The 27,870-nt window shown below is 36.0% G+C and overlaps 3 protein-coding genes and 2 long non-coding RNA genes across 7 annotated transcripts; 3 read left to right on the top strand and 2 right to left on the bottom strand.

Moving 5' to 3' along the window:
• Nucleotides 1-2,217: 2,217 nt before the first annotated feature.
• LOC116115623 (dehydration-responsive element-binding protein 1A-like) lies at nucleotides 2,218-3,206 on the bottom strand. The gene has a single exon (XM_031401759.1). It carries the CDS (start codon nucleotides 3,145-3,147, stop codon nucleotides 2,371-2,373), a length of 777 nt encoding a protein of 258 aa, XP_031257619.1. The 5' UTR covers nucleotides 3,148-3,206; the 3' UTR covers nucleotides 2,218-2,370.
• A 5,750-nt stretch (nucleotides 3,207-8,956) lies between these two features.
• On the top strand, nucleotides 8,957-10,598 carry LOC116115651 (putative disease resistance RPP13-like protein 1). The gene has a single exon (XM_031401787.1). The coding sequence runs from the start codon at nucleotides 8,957-8,959 to the stop codon at nucleotides 10,466-10,468; it is 1,512 nt and encodes a 503-aa protein (XP_031257647.1). The 3' UTR covers nucleotides 10,469-10,598.
• On the top strand, nucleotides 10,517-13,174 carry LOC116115631 (putative disease resistance protein At3g14460). Its single transcript, XM_031401767.1, has one exon. It carries the CDS (start codon nucleotides 10,517-10,519, stop codon nucleotides 13,172-13,174), a length of 2,658 nt encoding a protein of 885 aa, XP_031257627.1.
• Nucleotides 13,175-13,215: 41 nt separating this feature from the next.
• Nucleotides 13,216-15,227, top strand: LOC116115624. Of its 3 annotated transcripts, none has more exons than XR_004125695.1 (7): nucleotides 13,216-13,519; nucleotides 13,737-13,860; nucleotides 13,962-14,069; nucleotides 14,179-14,348; nucleotides 14,434-14,477; nucleotides 14,573-14,631; nucleotides 14,712-15,227. It is a non-coding gene; the product is annotated as an uncharacterized LOC116115624 (long non-coding RNA). The 3 variants fall into 3 exon arrangements; XR_004125694.1 differs by having other exon boundaries at nucleotides 14,152-14,348; XR_004125696.1 differs by having other exon boundaries at nucleotides 14,152-14,348; nucleotides 14,559-14,631.
• An 11,054-nt stretch (nucleotides 15,228-26,281) lies between these two features.
• Nucleotides 26,282-26,676, bottom strand: LOC116115619. Its single transcript, XR_004125693.1, has 3 exons — nucleotides 26,627-26,676; nucleotides 26,454-26,544; nucleotides 26,282-26,324 (listed from the first exon to the last, which is right to left on the bottom strand). It is a non-coding gene; the product is annotated as an uncharacterized LOC116115619 (long non-coding RNA).
• Between the last annotated feature and the right edge of the window lie 1,194 nt (nucleotides 26,677-27,870).

Below are 27,870 nucleotides of genomic sequence, written 5' to 3'. Positions count from 1 at the left end.
CATTGTCTGAGCTTGGTCTTTGTAGCATCAATCGCTATTGGTCTAATGTCACTGAAGCTCCACCAAGAAGAGCGCTTCATTTTTGTCCATGATGTGAATCAGCCCCTTGTGTTTCATTAGCGACATGGAGGAGAGGAAGAGAAGCAGCAACAGAACTGTTTAGACATGTGCTTGGTGGATAGGATGAACTCAAAATCCGCAAGTACTTTTTGTAATAGCCCATCCCACTGTAAAGATATTGTCTGTTTTTGACACAATGTGTTCTAAGAGTTTAGGAGCTCACAGACTATTTAACAAGTCTTTGCCTTTCTTTCCCAAGCGATGTGGAATATCACACTCTTCTTCTTGATGTACAATGATACTACGAAGAATATGCTCGAAGGATGAATATTTGGAGTTATTTACAGGCTTTTACTTTATGCACTTCTTCCAGAGATGAATACAAATGCAACAAAGATTATGCTTGAAGTAGTTTCAGAATCAGACTTGAGAACCTTTTGGTTGTACAAATTATAGATGTACTTGATTTTGATGTGTTCTACATTTTCTTTCAACTCCTGTATAACTGCGTGTAGTTGCATGTTCTTTTTAGCTTCTTGTAATAGATTTTTTCCCATGGAGTAAGGCTTATTATGTCCCTTATCAGGGTGTAGTCTTTTCTTTAATCAATAAAATTTCATCGTATAATTGAGGTTGCTTCAAAAGGGAGAAAAAATGAAAAAAGAATACTTATTGCTATGCCTTTATTTATTATTGCATCGTTAATGTGTTATCCATCATTATTTTTTTATTAATGTTTACACATTTTTACCCTTATTAAACGTTTTTCCTAACCTCACCCATGGTTGACTTCAATATGCCAGCATCGTTAATTAACGTTTATTGGTGTTACTACTTACTATTTGTAATTATTAATTATCACTCACATGACGTTATACGCCATCACCGGCATTAGCATTGACAAGCCGTTATTATTGAATTTTCGTTTATTGCCGTTAACACCGTTAACTAAATCATCGTTTTTAAACGTCAATCATTCTCATTTATTCTGGAAATCGCTTCTTTTTCTTCTTCTCCCGTTGTTCATTCTTGAAAAAAGCCCGACTGTAACACCCAAGTAACGAGCAATCACTTCAGTAATGTCCTTTTTCGCTGCCTCAACCACCAAAAGAATCTATCAAATCCCCCACAAATTCCCCAAATTTAAACCATTTTCTCATAACAAACCTCAAACCAAACCATTAAACAATGGCCATCATCATGAGCTTCGAGCTTCTCAAATGTAGAACAGCATCTATACCCTTCTCACTATAGACCGTTGGGAGCCTCTGAACCACATGGACTACAATTTGGATTCACTCAGACCGGTTCACGTGAAGCTTGCTTTGAGATTTCTCAACTGGGTCTGGTTTGGAACTCAATCACTTGACACACTTGCTTTGTTTAACAGCTCATGTTCTTGTTAAAGCCAGAATGTATGATGACGCCCAGATGATATTAAAATTTCTTCAGAGAGCACCAGAAAACTTGTTGCACACAATGTGCCAAATAAAGACATTTATTGCAATCTTGCTCAACCATAAAGAACAAAAAATTCAATATATTGCGAGTGATTCATTTCACCTTCCTTAACAAAGTTGTTGACTAATAGAATACTCTGAATCGACTGAAGGGCTTTAGAGGTTACCAAAAGGTAGTCCATATGGTTTTACAAGGAACTAAAGAACCAAATAATTCTATTCGCATGCATTGTCTGTCTAATGTCCAATGTTGAAGCACACCAACTAAAGCTCCAAAATATTCTATTTGCATGCATTTTTGTCCATCCTATCTACCAAAACTGTGTTACATTATCTCAACATTTGTCTTGAGAAATTTCGGATTTTGCGTTGTAAAAATATTACATCAGTTCCCGAAGGCCTACACACTATTCGTAATCTTCGTTATTTTGGTATAAAAAATTGCCCAAGTCTTGTTTGTTTGCCGGAAGACGGCCTTCCTAATACTGTTCCAGAAGTGCTTATCAGTAATTGTAGGAAGCTCAAAGCTCTATCTCTTCACCTTAAATGAATGTCCAAATATGGCTTTCTCTCCTGAACAAATTCCCACCAATCTAACATCATTTGAGGTTGAAGATCCCAAAATCTACAACTCACTGGCCGTGTGGGGCTTCCACAAACTCACCTCTCTAACAACACTAAGGACTAGTAATAGTAAATACCCAAATGCAGTCTCTTTTCCAGGGGAAGAGATACAAATCTGAATTTAACAACTTATACACAGGTGTAACACCTAGCCAACTAACAAATTAATTAATGGAATCTAGTGTTAAAAGAATTAAACACAGTGACCTACATGCTATAAAAAATCTCAAATGGAATGACTCCACAGTGACACGCAGTCATCACTTTCCACATCCTCCCAATTCACGTCCTTTCCAGCAAGAAGAGGTGGTGGAGAAAGTAGAAGTCCCGCTGCCATTTCCGCAAGCAATCCCGGCAGATCAAACAACGCTTCTTCATCCATAAAGTAATCACTCTCCGGCAAACACGTATTTACGTCCAACGTTTTTACTTCTTCCTCCTTGTTATTGCAGTCAAACGAAACTTTAGTTGAAGCTTTCGGACTAGTTTTTTCATTCCTTACTTCACCATCAGAAACTTCAGCAAACTCATCAGGCCTAAAAGCCTCCGCCGCCTCAGCTGCCGTCTTTCTTATATCCATCGCATCATTCGAAGACGGAACCGGCAATCTCCACGTAGAGTCTGCAAAATTTAGGCACGCTGATTTTCCTTTAAGCGCCAATGCGGCAACATCATGAGCCCGCGCGGCCATTTCTGGGGTTGGATACGTTCCTAGCCATATACGTGTTTTCTTGTTCGGCTCACGTAATTCACAGACCCATTTGTTCCTGTTCCTCTGCCTCACGCCTCTATAAACCGGATGTCGAGTCTCCTTGAACACTCTGCGCCCCGCTCGCTTCTTCGGCCGGCTTGTTGCTAGTAAATGCCCTTCCACGTCGGAGTCTGAAACACGCCTGGCCGAGCTGGCGTCGGATAACGTTGACGATGACGACTCTTGCTTCTCCATGGAAGCAGAGACTGAAAGAAATGGATAAGAATAAGATGATTGACCGTATATCTCCATTGAAGAGTGAGCTCTGAGTGTGATTTGTGGGTTGGGGTAGTGTTTCGCAGTTTCGGAGTTCAGTTTGATTGTTAAGAAGTAAAATCAGGGAGAGTGTGGATATATATAGATTTTGGAGGGTTGATAAATGACACGTGGGCGCGAATCGCACGCGGACGCGGAGTCTGATGCAGCAGACAGGTGGATAATGTGGGCCGCTGCGAACCACGGTTCCTACATAGAGTTAAAAGAAACTAGAAGACATAAAGCTCGATGGTTTGACTTTTTGACTATTCCTATTTAGTTTGAGTGATGCTATGGGTACTAATGGATGAGTATTAATATGTGTATTAATTAAAGTATAGTATTCATACTATGTATATAGTACAAATACTATACTTTAGTTAGTACACATATTAGTACTCATCTATTAGTATCCAAAGTATTATTCTTAGTTTTGTAGTTATCCAGTAAAATAGTATAGCATGAGTGTTGAGATTGGGTATGTGTTACGTGTCATGAAATAAGACGCAGAAGTTGAAGTTACAGTGATTTGTCGGCCACAAAGCATTAAGGAAAGAGATTGTTGTCATCATAAAACAAAAGAATTTTGTCCTGATTAAGAAAAAGAAAAAGAAAAAGAAATATAGAAATAACTAATGAATAGGTTAGGATTTACTGGGAAAAGATTTACCCGGAAACCAATTATAAATACCTGTTGTAAATTCCAGTCTCACTAATCCTAATCAAACTCCAACACAATCAATCAAAGAATGCAGAAAGAAAACAGATCAATACACAGTATTTATAATGGTTCATTTGTTTAAAATTGAACAAGTTACGTTCACATTGAGTTTCTAGAATATTAGTATCACCAATGATTACAATAAACCAATCGATCTCCCCTTACAGCACTCACTTACAAAAATTACTTAGACTTCAATCCAGTACCTGTAAATCTACAACCCAAAGAAAGAACTCTAAACCTAATTCTCAACACCACAAAGAAACACAACTTTAATGGACAGATTAACTACTGATTTACACACACTCACAGAAGCCCTATTCTTGAACCCTAAAGAAGAAATTTTGTGGAAGCTTTCGATTGAGAGAGAGAGTATCCTTCGAAAGAGAGAGAGATTGTAGCTTTTATAGGTTTGGCCAGCCTTCAGTTTTCAGCCGTTAGATTATTTGAAAATCAACGGTCAGAAATACAGAGTAAAACGACAGCGTATAAGGCTTCACATATAACAATACCCATAAATAATTTACTATTATTTATTTTTAAATTTTGTTTTTCGATAGTATAAACAAATAAAATGGTGATTTTGAGCTCACGCACAAAAGTTATATTAACTTTTGTAAGCAACTTGTGTTCAAATGGAATTAATTAATTGCCTTTTATGTCATAAAAATAGTCCATAAATGAATCATTCATATCATATTAGATTATTTATATTTTCTTAATTAAAGCAAAATGTCTAAGAATTAAAAATGGTCAGTCATAAATAGTATATTATATTGAGTCCTCTTTAATATTATATAGAGAATAATTCTGAGGAAGATGACCAGGTAATCCTTGTGCAATCATCTATAGACCATACAATCTTTTTCTATTTTAAATTATTTTATATTTTAATCAATAATTATTTTAAAACCCCTTTATTTTTGCTTTTTCTTTTCGAAAAAAATTAAGATATTGTTTGTCGGGTAATACAATATAGTTAGACCCAATTCTCTCTATAGTATTACCTAATAATGAAAAATTATAATCAAACATTGTATTGTCTTATTAAATAACATTGTCTCTTATATAGTAAAATCTCGCTTATTGAAATTGGAGCAAGCTCCATTAATTTTAACCAATCCATAAGTATCAAAATTGTTAAAATTAAACATAATAACTTGAAGAAATGGTGAGAATGATTTAAATTCTAATTTGGAAAAAATCCAAATAGAAATTTTATCCAGAGAAGAGGAAGAAGTTATCTAGAAATAGATGTGGAGAAATTAAAGAGCGAAAGTCTAAAACTTTACAAGTGAAATTTCTTTGATGAGAATATTCGTGTATGGTTGAATTTTCTAAATTCATTGCTTGGTGTCTTCAGAAAAGTAATGAAATAGATTTCAAATGTTCTTATTTTAAAGGGTGTAGCTAGAAAGAGTTATGTTCGATAATAATGTAACATTCCGGTCCACTATCAAAATATTGTGATTTTTCTCTTATGAGTATGTCCCGCTTGGTTCGAATCATAGACTTCATAAAAGAAAAATCACAGTATCTTAATAATGGGTCGGAATGTTACAAATAAGAAGAATAATAACAATAATAACAATAAGGCGAAACATAGTTACGGTTAATTTTTGACATTTTAAAGGATGTGTAGAGTAAATAAATTAAATTTCAACTATAGTAATATGATGTGTGTAACACTTATTTAATATTTTTTCAAATAGATATTGTATGACCAAATTGTTTATATTATTTACAATTTAACTCAACTTTGATAACGAATCAATACATGATTATATTAATTAAATTAAAAAATAATAACTATATAAATTCAAAAATTTCGAGCTGAAAAGAGATTTCATTAAATTTCCCAACTAAAACAGTGAGGCTCCGCGGTTGTATCCGTTTGCTTGCATGGAACAATGCCCTTGTAAACCTCACTATGTCTTATGATCAAATCGCATTGTTTGCAAGTATCTCTACAAGAATCGTACATACTGTAGCCATGAACAATGCCATCCTATAGAAAATCGCAGGAGAATATAATTCTTCTGACAGACAAGTAATGAAACTTAAAATCGTAAAACTTATTATTCTTGAGTGTTTTTTCACCAAGATCATGTTCCCTTGAACGAAATGAAGTTTAAGGACCTTATTTGAAGGAAAAGAATTTGTTATGTTAATTGTTATTTCAAGAGTCGAATCGGCAATGCACAAAAACAAGTATGACAGAAGAAGAGTTATTGACAAGATAAGTTTGACCAAATGACCAAGAAAAAAATTGGACTTCTTATTTATAAGCTGGAGGGTTACCAAATATAGTACATTGAATTTCGTTTTTCTATTTAGATCTAAGGTTTCGAGGAAAAATAGTAAATCTAATGGGAGTTGAATATATATAGCCAACTTAATAATTTCCATTTTCGAAAATGTACAGATTTTATTTAAAATACAAACCTAACTTTATAATCCAGTGATTTATCAACTATACTCTTAATAAAACAACAAAAAATATGTTTCTAATATATAATGTTAGATTATGCTATACTATACAAGATTTGATAATTTAACATTTAACAGTATGGTTTAACAATATAATGAAACCATGTTAAATGATACTAGATATGGTAGATATTTTTGTTTTTGTTATTTTTCATTAAAGATTATTAGGTTATGTGATTTTGTGGCTAAATATTCGTTTAAACAAAATTTTTTATTGACTTTAAAATTATTACTCATAGTCTTTTACTCATTATTTTTAACTTATAAATTTTAATCAAATCCGAACCTTTAGGATCTCAAGATCCTATTATATTTGGTTCAGCCTTAATTGGTTAATTGGATTTTGTTCAAAGGCCAATAACAGCCACTACTTAAAATGATCAACAAAGGTAACTTAAGTATTATTATTTCCTAATTACGGATTAGTTATCATATAATTCAATAAAAAAAAGGGGGTTTATTTTAGACACCCCTATGAGATTGTTTAATCTTATCACAACCAAGATTTTCGAAAACTATTAAAAGCTTCCCTATAATTATTGAAATTGCCCTGAGAAAGGAGAATCTTTTAAAAATAAAAAGGGGCATTTAATAATGTAACATTCCTGTTTGTTACTCTATGTCTCTTTGGTTTATTAATTATCATTGGTAATTGTTAAACCACCACTACTTTAATTTTATTGTTGTATTGACAGTTGTTCAACCACTACTCCTTTTAACTTTAAAAATTGGGTATACAAAAAATTTAACTGACATTGACATGAACCTTCAATAATATTATTTATAACCTGAAGATGAGAACATCAGAGTAAAAATTAAATAATAGGCCAAACTAATTTACAAAATGCCAAAACATCAATGATATATTATGAACCATAATTGAAGCCTGGTGGACTCCACATCATCTTGAGGCATTTTTTTATGAACAGGAAGAGGACTAATAATAATTTGTTTATGAGTATTGTGGTGCAATGAACATTCACTTAAAACAAGGCACCCTGTATTTTAATATTTTGTTTATGATTTATAGTAAATGGAATTTTCGTTGAGTGCATTGCAGAAAATCCTATTTTCTCATTTCCCTCACAAGTTGACCAAACCATTACCAATCCCAAAAACCTTTCCATCTTTTCATTTATCATCTGTCGACAGAGAAGCTGAGAAAAGTTTTCTTGTTTGCGGAAACTGACTATCCGAAAATCACAAACTACAGGTAAAGAAAATTCTTCATACTCTTAGACAATATTTTAAAGCATCTTGTTTATCTGATTTCATGAGTCCGATCACTAATGTTTTTCACATTCTGTTGACTTAAATATATTTGTTTTTGGATTTGAATTCCCAAACAGTGTTTTAATTACTATGTTGCTATCATAAAATTTACACTGTAGAATAAGAATCAACGGTCCACTCAAATATAGCTATTATCCATGCATGCATCTTGTAAATAATTATCAATGGTGTGAAATAGAACTCCATGGATCCATGGTTTGGTTTCTGAAAAATACGTCTTACATCTGTAATTAGGCCAAAATCCTGAAGCTTATTTTTCATGAGTCCCATCACTAGTGTTTTTCACATTATGTTGACCTAAATACGTTTGTTTTTGGATTTGAAATTTTGAACAATGTTTTAATTACTATATTGCAATCATTTGTAAAAGATACACTGTAGAATAAGAATCAAGTAATTTTCTTAATAATTATTTAACTTTATCAATGGTCTTTTAAAACAATATTAGTAGCAAAACCCATTTGTTTATGGTCAACTCTACATTATCTTTCTCAATCCTGCCAAATAAAATTGACCATTTTTCTATTCTAAAAATTCCCCTTCAAAATTCGCGTGTTTGGTTTACTTTATTTTGAGTTGGTTGCTTTAATTTTGCGTTTGAGTTGTGAGAAATTTTTTCCAAATATATATTACCCAACCAAACGTTTTAAATTGTTGATGAAAATTAAGTAAAATATCATAAACTAAGTTGAAAGATCTAATGCACCATCTTGGAAGTAGCTAATGACATATGAGGGTAATTAGTATCTCGAAAAGCATAATTCATTTTATTGATTTCTTTGGTAAGCTCTCATATCTTTCTACACAATTTGACATAATTAATATAAAATCACACTGTCAACCATGTCATATATGTATATTATATGATAGTATGCCGTGTAAAGGTGCTTAGGATGCCAAATCGAAACCAAGTCCTTCTGTTAGGCTCTTGTTTCTATTTATATTACATAGTATTTTAATTAACGCATGCTTAAAGTGAATAATAGGTTAGTGATATTGTTTTGAAACTGTTCAAGCATTCGACAAAGAGCAATACTACACTTTCAATCCAATTTCACTAACGTTTTCTCACAATTCTGACAAGATAGCTCACAATTGGTCAATTCATAAATCGGTCCCGTCTACCCAATTGTGAGTTGTTATGTCAGGATTGTGAGAGAAAGTTTGTAAGATTAGGTTGTGAATAAATCTTTATTGTTTGACAAAACTAATCTTTCTTGTTGTTGCTCTCATTGTTCGCTTTGTGCTACCGATAATCCTTTTGATTTAATTCCTTTCTTTCGACAGACAGAAGGCATCAACATGGCTGTGGGAGAGCTCTTTCTCGCTGTGTTCCTTGCAATGTTGTTTAACAGATTGACATCCCCTGAGTTGCTGCAGTTTGCAAGTCAAGAGGGTGTACGCTCAAAGCTGAAGAAGTGGGAGAAGAAGTTGAAGTTTATTGATGCTCTGCTCATGGATGCCGAGGAGAAGCAACTGACAGATAGGGCTGTGAAAATGTGGCTGGACGAGCTCCAGGACTTGGCTTATGATGTGGAGGACATTCTGGATGAGTTTGCAACTGAAGCTTTAAGGCGAAAGGTGATGTCTGAACACCATGCTAGCAGTAGCAAGGAACGTAGCTTTATCTCTGCTTGTTTCACTGGTTTGACTACAAGTGCTGTGAAGTTCACTATCAACATGAGGTCCAAGATAGGTGATATTACTAGCAGATTGGAAGAACTCTACAGTCAAAGAACTGAGCTTGGACTGGAAAAGATTTCTGGGGGGACATCAACTACTGCATGGAATAGACCATCCAGTACATCTGTGCAAATCGAGCCTGCTATTTTTGGGAGGAAGGAAGACAAAGCCAAGATACTACAAATGGTGTTAAGTGGGGGATCAAGTGAAACCAACTTTTGTGTTATACCCATTGTCGGTATGGGAGGAATTGGTAAAACAACACTTGCTCGAGAGGTCTACAATGATGACAAGCTTATCGAAGTTTTCAATCCAAGAGCATGGACGTGTGTCTCGGATGATTTTGATGTTCTACGTATCTCCAAGGCGATTCTTGAGTCAATGACTTCATCATCTTGTAGTCTACAAAACTTAAATGAAGTGCAGGTTCAGTTGAAAAACAAAGTAACTGGAAAAAAATTCTTCCTTGTATTAGATGATGTTTGGAGCAGAGATTATGGCTTGTGGGAAACTCTTAAGTCTCCCTTCATGGCTGGGGAACCTGGAAGTAGGATAATTGTGACGACACGCAGCGTCGATGTAGCTTTAACAATGGGACAGAGTGAATATTATAAGTTGAAACTTCTTTCAAATGATGATTGTTGGGGCATATTCGAGAAGCATGTATCTGGGAGCGCAGTTGTTGTTTCAGGCCAGAATTTGAATTCAATTCGTGATAAAGTTGTTGAGAAGTGCAGAGGGTTACCCTTAGTAGCCAGGACTCTTGGGGGTCTTCTGCGATCTAAGCAGAGATATGATGAGTGGGAAGATATATTGACCAGTAAATTATGGGATTTACCTGAAGAAAATGACATTCTCTCTGTTTTGAGACTAAGCTACCATCATCTTCCTTCACATTTAAAAAGGTGTTTTGCTTACTGTGCTATTTTCCCTAAGGATTATGAATTTATAGATGAGGAACTTATTCTATTATGGATGGCAGAAGGTCTTATCCAACAATCTAAAAACAAGCATCTGGAAGACTTAGGTCGTGAGTATTTTCGTGATTTGCTATCAAGGTCAATATTTCAACGGTCAAGTATCAATGGTTCAAAATATATAATGCATGACCTTGTGAATGATTTGGCTTAATGGATATCTAGTGAAACAAGTTTTAGATTGGAGGATGAATGCAGTCTCATGTCAATAAAAAGATTTGATAGAATTCGATATTCTTCTTATCCATTTAGACGTTATGAAGTAAAAAAGAATTTTGAAGCTCTCCATAAAGTTGAGTCCTTGAGGACGTTGCTGAGAATTGTCTTGCCACTGGGGTACAAAGGAAAAACTTATGTTACTATGACAGTTTTTTTGGATTTATTGCCAAAGCTCAAAAAACTGAGAGCACTATCTTTAACAAACTACCAGGTGATGGAACTACGCAGCTCAATTGGAGATCTAAGACATCTAAGGTATATTAACCTTTCTGAAACTCAGATAAAATGTTTACCTGAGTCAACATGTTTACTGTTCAATTTACAAAGTTTGATGTTGAGAAATTGTCCTTGTCTCGAGAGGTTGCCTTCACACATGAGAAATTTGATCAATCTATGCCACTTTGATATTAGAGGGTCAATATTAATAAGGGAGATGCCACAGGGAGTGAAAAACTTAAAATGTTTGAAGACATTGTCAAATTTTATTGTTGGTAAAGGTGTTGGATCTAGCTTGAAGGATTTGAAAAGCTTAAAGTTTCTTTGCGGAGAGCTCTGCATTTCAAGTTTAGAGAATGCAGTGGATTGTCAAGACACAACAGAGATGATATTGTGCGAGAAGAAGGACTTAGAAGTGTTGGCACTAGAATGGAGTTCATCTAATCCCTCGCAAGATGAAGCAGTGAAAATTGTTCTTGACATTTTACAACCTCATGAAAATCTTAAAGAGCTCACAATAAGAAATTATGGCGGCCAAAAACTTTCGTCTTGGATAGGAGATCCATCATTCTCCAACATGGTGGATTTGGAATTGGATGGATGTGAAAACTGCACAACCTTGCCTTCGCTAGCACTGATGGGCTCACTTCAGAACCTGACAATCAGATTGATGGGAAAAATAAAAAAGATAGGTGGTGAGGTTTATGGAGAGGGTTGCTCAAAGTCTTTTCAATCGTTGCGGACACTTTGTTTTGAGGATTTGCAAGAGTGGGAGCATTGGGACCCTGTAGAAAATGACCATGTCAAAAGATTCCCTTGTCTCCAAAAGCTTTCAATTTCTCAATGTCCTAAACTCTCTGGAAGATTACCTAATCATCTCCCGTTGTTGGATAATCTTGTGATAAATGGGTGTGAGCAGTTAGTGGTTTCATTTTCAAGCCTTCCAATACTCAGATCATTAGAAGTAAATAGATGCAAAGGCATGGTTTGTTGTAGCCCTGTTGATTCAGAGGCGCTAAACTCCATGAGTACAGGTGGAGAAACAAACTTTCCAGTGTTTAGAAGTTGGTCAAGGGAGGGATTTCAGAAACTAGAACATCTGTCAATTGTTGGCTGTGAAGAGCTCATACATTTATGGCCAAATAAGATTTGTCCAGAGAATGCACCACAAGAGTTGAGTTGGTTTACCTCCCTTCAAGAGCTGCATTTAAAAGAGCTCTGGAATCTTGTTTCGTTTCCAAATGGGTTACTTTCAATCTTGAGCAGAGTTACAATCACCAAATGTGACGCCATAACATCCTTGCACGAGGGGTTGAAGCACAGCAATGCACGTCTCAAGTACTTAGAGGTTAATCGCTGTCTTTCTCTAAAATTCATTGTGAGAGGCCGTTTACCTTCATCTCTGGATACGCTTTCTATTATTAGATGTGAAAACTTGATATGCGTTTTGGATGATAGAGAAGATATTTGTACTTCTTCTCCATCTTCTTCTTATTCATTGGTACACAGGGACGACGTGGACAACACTAGCACATCTCTTCTTTACGAATTATTCATATATGAATGCCATTCTCTGACGCATTTATCGTCGACAGACCAGTTACCTTCAACACTCGCGAGACTTTCTATTTCACAATGTTCAAGTCTCGGAACCTTGGGACAGTTATCTAAGGGACTTGTGTCCCTTGATATTCTCAACTGCCCAAAGCTAGAGTCACTGGCAGCATGGAGTTTTGACTGTAACATGCCCATCGAGAATCTTTCTATTGAGGGATGTGAAAACCTTAAATCCATTCCGGAGGGCTTACACACTCTTTGCAAACTACGTCGTATGCTTATCAGTAGGTGCCCAAGTCTTGTTTCGTTTCCAAAAGATGGGTTTCCTGACACTGATTTAGAAGTAGAGATCTATGGGTGTGAGAAACTACAAGCCCTACCTAGCCGCATGCACACCCTCAAATCTCTTCAAAAGCTATCCTTATTGAAATGTCCTAATATCGAATCCATTACAGCAGAAGATTTCCCCTCCAACCTAAAATCACTTACACTTCCTCTCAGTATCTACAAGCCACTGACTGAGTGTGGTTGGCACAAACTTACCTCTCTTAAAGGACTCTCAATTTCGGGATTATCTTTTCCAGAGGAGGAGATCATAGAAATAAAGTTTCCCATCTCTCTAATACATCTGATCATCGTTAGCTTCCCGAAATTGAAATACCTGTCTTCCAAAACTTTCCAAGTTCTTAAATCTCTTGAATTTTTGACTTTCGCTAAATGCCCAAATCTCACATCCTTGCCAGATCTTCCATCCTCACTTTTGTCGCTAGATATTTATAGTTGTCCTTTAATAGAAAAACAGTGCAAAAGGATTGAAGGACAAGAATGGTCCAAGATAGTTCACATCCCTTGCGTTGAGATAGCCTAACAGAAGTGAAGTCATCAACACTGGGGTCTGAAACACTGAAAAAGAATCCGGTTTATTGCATTCGACATGCCTGCATCGAGCCCTCGTGTATCAAACCATTGTGTCTTCCCACTACAACTTGTTTTTCTCCTCGATCCTTTTGAAAATCCAAGAAAGTTCAGAAACCAAAGAATGAAACGGGGAACAGTTACCCCACTGCCAGAACTGATTGCTGAGCCAACCAACAATCACTCCATGTCGCTTTTGGGAACTCACGAGGACCTGGCTGAAACCATCAAAGGTGAAGGCAATGCGGTGCTGTTGATTGGTGGAATTTTGGGATCTTTCTGTATGAGCTATTATTTTGTAAAACTCCCTTCAAGGGCTTTGAAAACAGGGCTACCCTGTTTAATAGTCCAAATAATTTCTCTTTCACAAGCTATAATTTTTGTTTCTCTAACATTCAATTTTAATTACAAATTTGGTAAACATTTTCATTTCTAATGCTGGCGAAACTCTAGACATTGAGCACATATCAAAGTTCTACTTTAAAAAATTCAATTGGTTTGTGTTTGGTGGACAGGTGGCTTTTCTTCTAATAAATCATAGAACTGAATTCGGATGTGGAAGGCAATGATGCACTATGGTTTGCTTAATAAAATCTCTGCTTGAAGAATGAATTTTTGGTGTAATATACAGAGTTCTTAGTAAGAAAAGTAATCAGAACTATTACTGCATTGTAGTTAGATGGTTTAGTTGGATTCAAGAAACCAACTGTTTTTATGACTTGAAAATTTTTTTGTTGAAGGTTTCTGCTATTCCTTTGTTAATTTTCCAAGAGGTGCTGCTGTTCAAATGTTGCAATTTTGGAGAGTTATGAGAATGTTGGTGAAGAATCTATTGAAGCCTTCAAAAGGTTATGATTTCTTCTTGTCATGAGACCAAGTTATTCTAGTGTTATGATGGTCATAATCTCACATCCTTTACTACTTGTGCAGTTTAATATGAATGATTGTCCTTTGCAGAAAACGCAAGGTGAAGGGAACGAAAGACGAGAGTTGTCAAAGATATATAGCCACAATATTCCTTGGATTAACATTGATCACAAGTTCGTCTACCATCCCTACGATGAAGGACGATCTTCGATTAGATTCAATCCTTTATTTACAACATTCCATCCTTATGCTCTTTTTAGGTCTGTCAAATTCTTGCACATAAACGGTACCATTAGTCACAATCATAGTTTATCATATGGAGTTTTAATTATGTCACATTTGTAGGATCCAACTCTCGGATACAATATGTCAACATTGCAATGGCACTAGTAAGCTCTATCATAAGGCACTTTAAGATAATTGAAAGACATTTATTTCCTCTGTCTCATAAGTATCTAAACTTGTTGTAGTAAGCTCTTTTCAGATGATCAATTCATGTCACCGATGAGTGGAGTGGAGAATAAGGAAGCTGTGATAGCCGAGGTAATTTTTTTTTCTTTAGAAGTCTTGATGCATTTCCGAAAATATTGCGTAAATTCATTGTCCGAGCTTGGTCTTTGTAGCATCAATCGCAGTTGGTCTAATGTCACTGAAGCTCCACCAAGAAAAGCGCTTCATTGTCTTCCATGATGCGAATCAGCCCCTTGTGTTTCATTAGCGGCATGGAGGAGAGGAAGAGGAGCAGCAGCAGAACTGTTTAGAGGAACTCAAAATCCGCAAGTACTTTTTGTAAAAGCCTGCCCCACTGTCAAGATATTATCCGTTTTGAATACAACACGTTCTGAGAGCTTAGGAGCCTGTCCCAAGCGACGTGGGATATCACACTCTTCTTCTTGATGCACAATGATACTACGAAGAATATGCTTCAAGGATGAATATCTGGAGTTATTCACAACTTCAATTGTTGTTGAAAGTTTCTGCTACTATCTCCACAAGCTTTTACTTTCTGCACTTCTTCCAGAGATGTGAATAGAGACGCAACAAAGATTATGCTTAGAAGTAGTTTCAGAATCAGACTTGAGAACATTTTGGTTGTACAAATTATAGATTTACATGATTTTTGATGTATTTTACATTTTCTTTCAATTCTTGTATAACTGCCTGCAGCTGCATTTTCTTTTTAACTTCTTGTAATAGAATTTTTCCTGAGGGAGTTAGGCTCATTATGTCCCTTTTCGGGGTGTAGTCTTTTCTTTAATCAATAAAATTTCATCGTATGGTCGAGGTTGCTTCTAAAGGGAGAAAAAAACGAAAAAAAAGAGTACTTATTGCTATACCTTTGTTTCTTATTGCAAACAACCGAGAAAAAATTTCAGTATTCCAAGTCACTATTATTGGATTTCCATTTTTGCCGTTAACTAAATCACCGTTTTTAAATGCCAGTCTTTTTTTCCTTCTTCTCCAGTTGTTCATTTTTTTAAAAAGCCTGACTGTAACACCCAAGTAANATACCTTTGTTTATTATTGCAAATAACCGAGAAAAAATTTCAGTATTCCAAGTCACTGTTATTGGATTTCCATTTATTGCCGTTACACCGTTAACTAAATCACCGTTTTTAAACGTCAGTCATTCTCATTCATTCCGGCAATTGCTTCGTTTTCTCCTTCTTCTCCGGTTGTTCATTTTTGAAAAAGCCTGACTGTAACGCCCAAGTAACGAGCAATCATTTCACTAATGTCCTCTTTGGCTTCCACAACCACCAAAAGAATCTATCAAATCCCCCCCAAATTTAAACCATTTTCTCAGAACAAACCTCAAACGAAACCATTAAACAACTGCCATCGTCATGAGCTTCGAGCTTCTTAAATGGAGAACAGCATCTACACCCTTCTCACCATAGACCGTTGGGAGTCTCTGAACCACATGGACTACAAGTTAGCTTCACTCAGACTGGTTCACGGGAACCACATGGTTTGAGATTTCTAAAGCTTCTGGTTTGGAACTCAATGACTTGACTCACTTCACCATTAAGAACAAAAATTTCAATATATTGCAAGTGATTCATTTCACCTTCCTTAACAAAGTTGTTGACTAATAGAATACCAAACTGTGTTACATTATCTCAACGTTTGTCTTGAGAAATTTCGGATTTTACGTTGTAAAAATATTACATCACTTCCCGAAGGCCTACACACTCTTCGTCATTTTGGTATAAAAAGTTGCCCAAGTCTTGTTTGTTTACCGGAAGACGACCTTCCTAATACTGTTTCAGAAGTGCTTATCAATAATTGTAGGAAGCTCAAAGCTCTATCTCTTCAATGCCTAGCCTTATATGGATGTTTTAATATGGCTTTCTCTCCTGAACAAATTGAACTCTGCACTTTACTAACCTCTTGTTCATGAACTCAGCTTCCTGGAAACTAATGCTCCACTGGAATATACTGAAATAAAAACAGAGTACAAAATGGACTCATATAATTTAATATGATATTATGTTATAAATCACCACAACGACAACCACCACAAACACTCACCACTACAACCCCAAACACCCAACACTACCAGCCAACAAAACACTCAACACTAACTGCAAAAAAACACCCAACACTGATTTAAATTTCACATGCAATAAAATCAACAAATAAATCTAAAAAAGTGAACAAATCTTTTTCAAAATCTCTTAATTTTTTCAAATAAAATTCACAATGCCCGAGTGTGGAGGCTTAGAAGTTAGAAGAGAGGCATAGTTACGGCTTGAAGGCTTGAGCTTGGGTCAAGACGTGACGGGCTGCCGTTCGACGGCGACCTTCCACGGCGGCGACCCATGCTCATCCTTGCTCAAATCCGGTCATGGCTGCAGTGTTTTCTTTAATTGGTAAAGAGAGAGGGAAGTGAAGAAAGAAAAGAAAAAAAAAAACAAAAGAAAGAGGGGAAAAAGAGAGAGAAAGACGAAGAAAGTAGAAGGGGAGACAGAAGAAGAAGAAGAGAAAAAAATATACATACATATGCTTTAGTCACATAATTACCTAAAAACCCTTAGTTAGTTGATAATTACCAAAAACACCAATAATGCTACGGACACGGAAAAACCTGCACCGAAATTGTGTACCGGCCTACGTGAAACACGCTGATTTTTTTTAACAATTGTTTTCTAGTGAACGGTCGTCCATCAAATTTGGACGGCCGTTTACTCACGTAATTAAAGGACGTCCGTCCATAAGTAAAATGAAATAAATAATTAGGGATGGCCGTTCATCCGTTATGGACGGCCATCTCTTCATTTTGGACGGGCGTCCGTAAATAAGGGATGCCCGTGCTTAACCAAAATATGAAAATAAAAAAAGAAAAAAAATTTAAATTTGGACGGACGTCCATTAGGAATGGACGGCCGTCCCTTAAGTTTGGACAGGCGTCCATTCCTAATGGACGCCCGTCCATACTTTAAAAAAAAAAATTAAAAAAAACATTCTAAATACCTTTCTTCTTCGTCTTCATTCACTGTGTTTTTTTCATATTTATCGCACCTTCTTCACTTGCCTCCATGGAAACTTTATTGCATAGTCGTTATTTTCAGGTAGTTTTTGATAAGAAACTATCCAAGATTACAAAAATGGTCTTCCAATTTAATATCTAATGGGACTCACATAGAAGGCATCTTGCATGGGCCAGCCACCACGTAGTCTAGATATGTCACTTTGTGATTATATCCCTTCCAGCAGTAGCCAATACTTCATTGAAAACAATTTTTGAATTGGTGTTCTCTGCTAAAGAGGAAATATGCTTATAGTTAAGGATTTAAACAAAAATACAATACAAAACGAAGGCAACTCCACAGTTGAATCAAGCTACAAGCAGAAATAAAAACACACACTTAAGCACCAATTGTTCTAACTACAATATACATATAAAGATACAGCCCCAAGAGTTTCCAACCGTAAATGTTTCTCGGTCACATGAGCTGCAGCGGAGAGCAAAGATTGAGTAGTCCTGGTGACACAGATGTAATCAGCTTTACTAATTATTGGATAAATACACCCATGATGAAGGGGTGTGAGAAGTGGAAACTGCCAAAGGCAGTTTCTCACGAACCATTCCCATATAAAAGGAAGGTTTTTTCTTTTAGAAAGTGTTACTCACTACAACACACACAAAAACGAAAAGAAAATACGCTCTCTCTCTCTAGAATTTGGAAAACAGAAATACATTTCGTGGTTTTTCTTCCAGATTACCTTTGTTGCTTCAGAGATAAGGAAATGAGGTATTTATGCTGTGTTAATTCATTGTAGTTCATTTATATACAAATGTGATTGCAATGGCGACTATGATCTTGGGATTATGTTAGGATATATGTTATTCTATTTTATTTCCAACATTGGTATCAGAGTCGTGGTTCATATTGTTTGAAATTCATACTGTAATGTTGAAGCATGTTATTGGTTTATCAAATGCAGTTCTAATTTTTTCAAATTTTTTACATAAAAAGTTATCTTTTTGGTAATGATTATTAGACCATTAAATTCCTTATGAAATTATGAAGAAAATGGTTTTTGAATCATAAAAAATGGAGTTAAAATGACTTAGATATGCCTCTTTGAAGTTTCAGGTTTCGAATGGGTTGATTTCCGGGTCGGATACCCAGTTGTAGACCCGGACAGAGGTTGAAGACGACACAAACCGACACGTCGTTTTTGATCCATCCTTATGAATGACATGTCGTTTTTTCCTGATTTACTTCCTTTTAAAAAGGAAATAAAATCAACGTAGTTGGTGCAACTTGAACCCAAGTCTCCATGGTTGAAGCCCAATACGATAACCATTGGGCTGGTTTTGTTTTGGTGTTAACCATATTCACAAACCCATTATATTCCTATCCGGCCCAACCCATAACCCAAATAAAAAATGGGTCAAGTTGACTGGTGGACCCAACCCATATGACCGAACGGGGTTAGTCAAACCCGGTAATGAGTCAACCCCGACCCGTAAAGTCAAATGGGTCAATCAACACCCGACCCGCAAAGTCAACAAGGTCAATGGGTCAACTCGGGTCAGGATTGACCCGGTTTAGTGTGAAACAGGTTGACCCGACCCGTATTGTGTGTGAGCACGTGGCACGCGCGTGGAAGCTCCTGTCGGCGCGTGGGGCTTATGTCGGCGCATGGCCGCTTCTAGGCGGCGCGTGGCTGCTCCTGCCTGCGCGTGGGGGCGCGTGAAGTATTCTAAATTTTTTTCTTTTGCTGTAAAGAATAAAAATGCATACTTGGTATATTGTTATGAGTCTAATTTTGTTATTGAACCATAAACACGTGTATTATTTATCAAATATAGTCAACCTTTATTTGATAAATAAATAGTTTTTTTTTTTGTATTTGTTACAGAAAAATGTTACGTTATAGATGTGCAATGGTTGTTACAACACCCGCTCAAAGGGAAAGGGTTATGAACATGATTAGAACTCTACAAACTTGCACATTGATTTTAAGAGACAGAGAGGATGAGTTGGTGCAACTCGTAGATCATTTCATTCATGTGAATGAAAAGATTCAGGAAATTGTCTGGATAGGGGGATTAAAGGAAGATGAGTCGAAATATCAAGTTTTAAGATAGACTCTTGGTTACCCTAATCTCGTTGGTCTCCTTGATATGGTTTGGACCAAGCTGAAAGTTCATAACTTTAAAAAATGAAAATAAAAATTATAGACGTTTGGTCAACAACTATATCAAGGAGTACATAGATTGGGGTGCAAAAAAAGACAGCTGGTGCATTTATAAGAGTCTCCACTCGTAAAGGACATCACAAGAAACTAGGAGTTCCCCTGGCTAGGGTTAATTAAAAGTTAGATAAAGACCTTAGGATAAGGATTATCAGATCTTCCCAGTTTTAGGAATGTGGCTGTACACTTAATTTTTTTTCTTTTTGGAATTTGTTTGTTCTAATTTCATTATTTAAATAGAATTTAACTTGTTTGTTCAACTTTTATTTATTTATTTTTCTATTTTATTAAAAATTTATGTGAATTTATATTGATTTATATTTATATAATTGTGGCTAATTATAATTTTAGAATTGCAATTAATTATATCTATGATAATTGGAAATTGGAAATTTTGGATGATGATTGTTGACATTGTTAACTTTTGATTCCAAATCTAATATACAATTATTATTGGTATAATTAATTAAATGAACATGTATGTTCCGAGCATTGAATAACATGCATTATCCAACGGGTAAGTTTGTTTAAAAATGGCATCTGCATCTAAGAACATTGTCGCCGAACTTAACAAAGGGAAAAATTTAACGGCGACAATTATGAGATATGGAGCATGAAAATCCAATATGTTTTGGAAGAACAAGAGGTTCTGAAGCTCTTACTAACTATGGAAGAGCCTGAAGAAGGAGTCATGGCTCAACATAGACGAGACCGTGCAGCTTATGACATATGGAAGAAGAAGAATTCCACTGCTCGCATTACTTTGTTAAGCAGCATGGACAATGATCTCATGAAAAGTACGGGATTACGAATTAGCAAAGGACATGTGGTCCGCACTTGCTCAGTTTGGCGGTACGTTCATTACCAAACTCCGGTCACTCACTATCAAGTTGACACATATAAAAGAAGCCTGAACATACTATGAGAGTACATTTACGGCATTTTCAAACATGATAAGTGAGTTGAGAGAAGCAGGTCATGTCTTAACTGATGAACAACAGGTTCAAGCTGTTCATAAGGTCATTGCCTCAAAATTGGGAACATATGAAAATACTTCTTACCCACAATGAGGGCCTCAGAAATTTAGAAGATGCCATACTTCATTTGGAACTGGAAGAAGATTGCCTAATGCGAGTAAGGCAAATATGTGTGTATATGGCTGGTTCCAGTTCACATGGTGGGAAGGGATTTAAACGTAAATTCCAAGGTGGATCCCAAAGAAAAGGCAATACTGAAAAGGCTCGAGGGAAGAAGAGAAAGTTCTTCAAAACACGGAAAAGGAAAGCATCTGCCAGAGAGGAAGAGGAAATGGCAAAGGTGAAGATATAATGTGGTAACAAGGGACATTTTGCTCGCGATGTAGCGAGCGAGAGAAGGTAAATTACTTGTTGCACAAGTAAGTTATATAAATGTTTCCAGTTCTGTTTTTCTAACTGAGTCTCATCCTTTGTGGACTGTAGATTCAGCAGCAACCTACCACATAGCGAAAGACAGGAGTGCTTTCGTGGAGTTTCAACGATACCATAGGAAACAAAATGGATATATGTAGGTAACAATTCAAAAGTGGAAGTTAAAGGGATCGGCACATGCAAATTGATCATGCGTGGAGGTCATCCATACCTACATGACGTGTTATATGCACTGATATTCGTCGAAATTTGATTTCCGTGTTAGACTTGTTAAACTTGGTTTTAATTTAAATTTTTCCAGTACTGGTGCCATTTATTTTGGACACAACATACTATGGTGTGGGTATTTTTCCGATCGTTTAAGTACTTGATGTTACTTAATAATAGTAATGTTTGTTTTTCCTTATTACATCTTCTAATAATGATGATGTGAATGTATGGCATGCAAGGCTTGGCCATATTGGCCAAGAACAAATGAATATACTAGCAAGAGAAAGCTTGTTAGGATCCTTAACAAAAGTAGACTTGACTACTTGTGAACATTGCCTAGCTGGAAAAACAGCCAGAAAAACCATTTGGAAAAGCGATAAGAGCTGAAGTTCCATTGCAACTAATTCATTTGACATATGTAGTCCAATGAATGTGAGGGTAGACATGGGGCTATTTATTTCATCACATTATGATGATTTCACTCGATATGGTTATGTTTTCTTGATTTCTCAAAAATCAGAAGCTTAGAATGCTTCAAAGTTTAAAAAATTAGTTGAGAATCAATTAGATAAAAAGATAAAAGTTTACGAACCGATCGAGGACGTGAATATTTATTGATCAGTTCAGAAATTTTTTGATGAAATGGGAATAGAAGTCAATTAACTATTCCCAGAACCCGCAACAAAACGGTGTTGCAGAACGAAGAAACGGAACCACTGAGATGGTGAGGTCTATGATGGCACACAGCAAACTTGCATCACATTTTGGGGATGCCTTATTGACTGCCACATATATCCTCAACGAGTACCATCCAAATCTATTACTACTACACCATATGAGCTATGGACAAATCGGAAACCCGATTTGAGTCTCCTAAAGCCATGGGGATGTTGCCTATGTTCATGATCCTTCCCATAAATATGGAAAATAGGTCCAAGGGGGAAGAAATGTATCTTCATAAGATATTCAGAACATTCAAAGGGATATGTCTTCATAGGAGAACAAGAAAGTGGTAGCATCACTGAGTTTGAATCACAAGATGTCACATCTTAGAAACTGATTTCCTAAGAAGGGCGAAATAGGTAAAGATGTTTCATATGAAACACAAGACCAAGGCAATTCTGTTGCCAACAATCAGTTGGTTATACTTCACTAGTGGGAGCAATATGGAAGTTGATGAATCAGTTTCCGATCTTCTCTTCCTACTGGCGATCCAACTATGATAGCTGGTCTAAGTGGGAGTAACATAATCAATCTCCAATACGTCGATCAAACAGGAAACAAGTTCCACGTCGACGATTTGAGATTGAGGGGGAAATTTTTCTAGTTACTCCAAAGATGACGAAGAGCCAAGGAATGTAAATGAGGCTTCAATTGCCCTTCTAAGGAAAAATGGATGAAAGCAATGGAAGAAGAATTGGAGTCTATGAAATCAAACCAAGTATGGGAATTGGTTGATTTACACGAAAGGAAGCAAAGCCATTGGGAATAAGTGGGTTCTCAAAATCAAGCGTAAAGTTGATGGCAGTATTGAAAGATACAAAGCTCGCTTAGTCGCGAAGGGGTATACACAACAAGAAGGAATAGATAGAAGAAACTTTTTCACCTGTTGTACGGTTTACCTCAATTCGACTATTATAGCTATAGTTGCTAGCATGGATCTTAAATTGCATCAAATGGATGTAAAGACTGCTTTTCTCAATGGAGCATTACAAGAAGAAATCTATATGGATCACCAATAGGTTTTATTAGAGAAGGTCAAGAATTATTAGAGAAGGTCAAGAACACAAGTGTGTAGACTTTTAAAGTCAATTTATGGCCTCAAGCAGTCCTCAAGATAGTGGTATATTCTATTCATAATGCGATAATGTCGTATGATTTCAAAAAGATAAATGAAGATCATTGTGTATATACAAAGAGATCCAATAACAAATTGTTATATTATCATTATATGTGTGATATACTTATAGCTAGAAATGATAAGGGATTTGTCAATGAAATCAAGGATGGTTATCATCTCATTTTGAGATGAAAGATATGGGTGAAACTGAATATATTCTGGAGTCAAGATTTCAGAGATCGCCAAGAAAATTAGTATCCTTTCACAGAACCATACATTAAGAACATTCTTGAATGATTTTATATGCAAGATGTAAACCCATAGACAACCTATCGCGAAAGACGAGACTTTAAGTCGTAAAATGTGTCCGAAGACTCCACAAGAAAAGGAACAAATGAGAATGTTCCTTTACAAGTGCTGTTGGAAGTCTCATGTACGCCATGATGTGCACTAGAGCCGACATCTGTTATGCCGTTGGGTTGGTAAGTAGATACCAGTCCGACCGGACAGCACATTGGAAAGCAGTGAAGAGAATCTTAAGATATCTAAAAGGGACAGCTAATTACTCATTATGTTATCAAGGAAATGATTTACACTTGAGAGGCTACACGATGCTGATTGGGGAGGAGATTAGATGAAAGGAAATCTACTTCTGGTATGTTTTCTTACTAAATGGTGGGGCCATATCTTGGAGCGGTAAGAAACAATCAGCATAGCCTATCTACAATGGAGGCTGAGTTTGTAGCATTTTCAGCTGCAATGCAAGAGCCGTTTGGTTAAGATGGTTCATGAATCATCTGAGAAATTTATGTTGCTATTGAAACAGTAAGAATAACTGTGATAGTCAAGCAGCAATAGCATACACTAAGGATCCCAAAATCATGGTAAAACGAAACACATAGATATCAAATATAATTTTGTGCGAGACTGGTGGCACAAAAGGAGGTGAACATAAAGTAATATCTACGCAGAATGGTTGTGGATCCCTTCACAAAGCCTAACCAAGAGATACTTTCATAGAACATGGAGATCTCTAGGCTTACGTAGGTGTTGAATGTACTTATACTTTGAGATTTCCTAAAATTGTTCCATTTGTCTTATCAATATTAAATAACATATTGTCAATGCCAATTAGATTATTATGGAACATACATGAAGAAGTAATATGTATATACATATTAGTATGTACATATTATATATATGTGTGTATTTGAAAAGCATGTCAACAGCTAAAGATTGGCCTTCTCACAGGCAATCGCTCCATACTTCGTAGGAATAGATAAGACGATTTTAAGCTTATTATCTAGGTGATAATAGAGAGCCAAGCTTAAATGTTTACGTCACCTAGAAAATAGAATTAAAATAATGTCATAATGAAAATGTGACCACAAGTGATAAATGATCACTTTACTGTCTAATTGCCAGATTAGAGTTCTGATGAATTAAAAGTATGACAGTGAACTCAAGTTAGACATTAGGTATGTCTGAACTAAAATCTGTACAACATTTATACGAAAAGAGACATGCACTCCATGGGAAAGGAGGTAAATGATGTAGCATGTAGTTCATAAAAATGTGCAAAACATTGACCAAAGGGGATATGAAAGTCAAAATCTCAATTTAATATTGTGTGAGACCCTGAGTTTTTTTTTTTTAAGAATAAAATCTAAAGATACCCTTATATTCTATTCTGTTTCTTGAAAACTTCATTAATGATTGCTATCTTAGAGTGTTACCAAAGGATTAAGATAAATTCAATCTACTAGGACATTTCTAGAAAAGCAAGTTAAAAAAGTTGCAAGAATCGAGAAGAGGAAGATTACGATTTTGAATATCTACATTATAATCAGTGTATTCATTGGTCGACCAATTATGTTTTACTTTTATGTAAAGATAGAACATAATTATGGATACAACGGATATTTTTTTGTAAATGAGATTGTTAGAAAAATGTGATAAGTAATCTGGGTATTGCATACAACATACAACCGAGTTCACAATTCGAGAAGTTATATATTCCTAACAGATATGACTAAAGTCCTCTCGAAGTATGCATGGTCACATGGCATATTTACTAAGGTATGAACCTTAAAAAAGCATAGAGAGAGATAGTCCATCATGTGTGAGTGGGAGATATTGGATAAGGGTACACCTATGGGGTTACCCCAAGCGATGTGTGTGAAATGAAACTGCCACAATGCAGTTTCTCTCTACCGCTACATATAAAAGAAAAAAGTTCTTTCTTTTAGTAACATACTGTCACTTTCAAAACAAAAAAGAAAAATAGCTCTCTCTCTTAGAATTTGGGAAACATAAATACATTTCGTGGTTTTTCTTCCAGATTACCTTGTTGCTTCAGAGAAAGGAAATGAGGTATATATTGTGTTAATTATTATAGTTCATTTATACAAATGTGATTGCAATGGCGACTATGATCTTGGATTATGTTAAGATATATGTTATTCTATTTATTTCCAACACTAATAAATTTTTAAATCCTCTTCCCATATGCGTTCAGCAATTTAAAAGATTCAGTTCAGAACTCAATCAAATATTTTTAAGAAAAACCTTGAAACATCAGTTTCACTCAGCTCAGCTCCCCTCTTTGAACAAACTCAATGACAGCTTGAATAGCCCCTTCCGCAGACTGCTTAATCCTATCGCATATAGCTATGGTACAATTATGCAAGGTGCCTACAAGCTTCAAGAAATCACACAAGTAACTTGAAGCTGCCAGTGTCTTAAAAGAAATTGTAAAATATATCTACGAAAAAACCATACCTCGTCCTTTGTCAATAGAGTACAGGCAGAGGAAACAATTCTGTTGAAAACCTCTAATGGATCAATAGAAGCATGCTGAATATACAGAAGGGGGAACAAAAAATTAAAGGGTAAACCGCAGTATAAACAGACATGAATTATGCAGTAATAAGAAACTTACATCTCAAGATGGCTATAACATCCTCAAGGGAGGACAAACGCTGTAGGACAATTCTATATCCACCCCAGAATTTGACCAACAGCCTTGGAAGTGAAAGAGAGATGCTAAAGAGTTGATCAAGAATCTACCAAAATAAAAATTGAGGGACAATAAATTTCTGAGTAAAATATTTGGAGAGCTACTAAACTTTATGTAAAAGACTTGCAAGTATTCAACCATAGGAGAAACTACCAACTGCCTATAAAATTCATACCTGAGCAGAAAGTTTTCTAACTTCAGAATTAGTGTCTGCACAACGTGGAAGATACATTATGACCCTATCTCCTAAACACAGGGCTTCACGACTGGGCAATACATATGCCGCTGAAAGATGAGCAGAAAAACATGTTGTACTATAAGCAAAAGAACTAGAGATAAAAGGCATACTTGGTGGAAAGCACAGAAGAGTTAATTTGTTTCAGGAAACACAATTACATGTAAGTTTGAAAAATTCCTATGCACAGTATGGTCAATCTGCTTGTTGTGCGTGCAACTCCCATGGCAGCCCAGTGTACAATAGCCACTAGCACAAAGTGTCCGAAACTTCAGAAGGATGCAATAAAGTTTCCATGGAGGCAAGTGAAGAAGGTGCGATAAATATGAAAAAAACACAGTGAATGAAGACGAAGAAGAAGAGCGAAGAAGAAGGGTATTTAGAGAATGTTTTTTATTTTTTTAAAGTACCGTCCAAACTTAAGGGACGGCCGTCCATTCCTAATGGACGCACGTCCAAATTTAAGGGATGGCCGTCCAAAATTTATGGACGGCCGTCTCCAAATTTTTTTCTTTTTTTATTTTCATATTTTAACTAAGGACGGGCGTCCCTTATTTATGGAAGGCCGTCCAAAATGAAGGGACGGCCGTTCAAAATGAAGGGACGGCCGTCCATAACGGATGAACGACCGTCCCTAATTTTCATAAAAAAAAATTATTCCACTTTACTTATGGACGAGCGTCCTTTAATTGGAAATGTCCGTCCCTGTTATATGGACCCCTGTCCATATAATATGGACGGGCGTCCATGTGAGTGAACGGCCGTCCAAATTTGATGGACGACCATTCACCAGAAAACAATTGTTAAAAAAATCAGAAACGTATTACACGTAGGTTGGTACACAATTTCGATGCAGGTTTTTCAGTGCCCGTAGCATTATTGCCAAAAACACTTGACCAATTAGACCTACACACTCAAATTACCTAAATGCCCTTTATCCTTTGACTTTTTTGACATTTTGGAAAGGGCGTGTTCAGAAAAATAATGGGGGCGTTTGTTGGGACCACTCGACAAATTAAACTTTATTTATTAAAATATATTTAACTAATAAGACAAAATAAAAGCAAAATTGAATTTGTTCGCAACAATTGGCAAAATTAGGATTGAAATTGGGTTGAGATTGGGTGAAACTTGTATACTTGGTTGTGTGAAATCCTCTTCTTCATTGTTCTTCTTCTATATTGTCAATTGTTTGTAATGTTGGGTTGAAGACATAATTGTTTCAAGCTTGGGATCCTTGGTTACCTTCTGTGCACCAAGTGCTCGATAAATTGCCTCAGTTGGATTTTTGTTACATCACTTGAGGTTGAATATCCCAAAATCTACAACTCACTGGCAGTGTGAGGCTTCCACAAAC

The sequence above is a fragment of the Pistacia vera genome, unplaced genomic scaffold (assembly GCF_008641045.1).
Source record: "Pistacia vera cultivar Batoury unplaced genomic scaffold, PisVer_v2 Contig749, whole genome shotgun sequence".
Lineage (NCBI taxonomy): Eukaryota > Viridiplantae > Streptophyta > Magnoliopsida > Sapindales > Anacardiaceae > Pistacia > Pistacia vera.
Note: the sequence above shows the minus strand (reverse complement) of the source record. Positions and strands in the feature narration are given on the sequence as shown.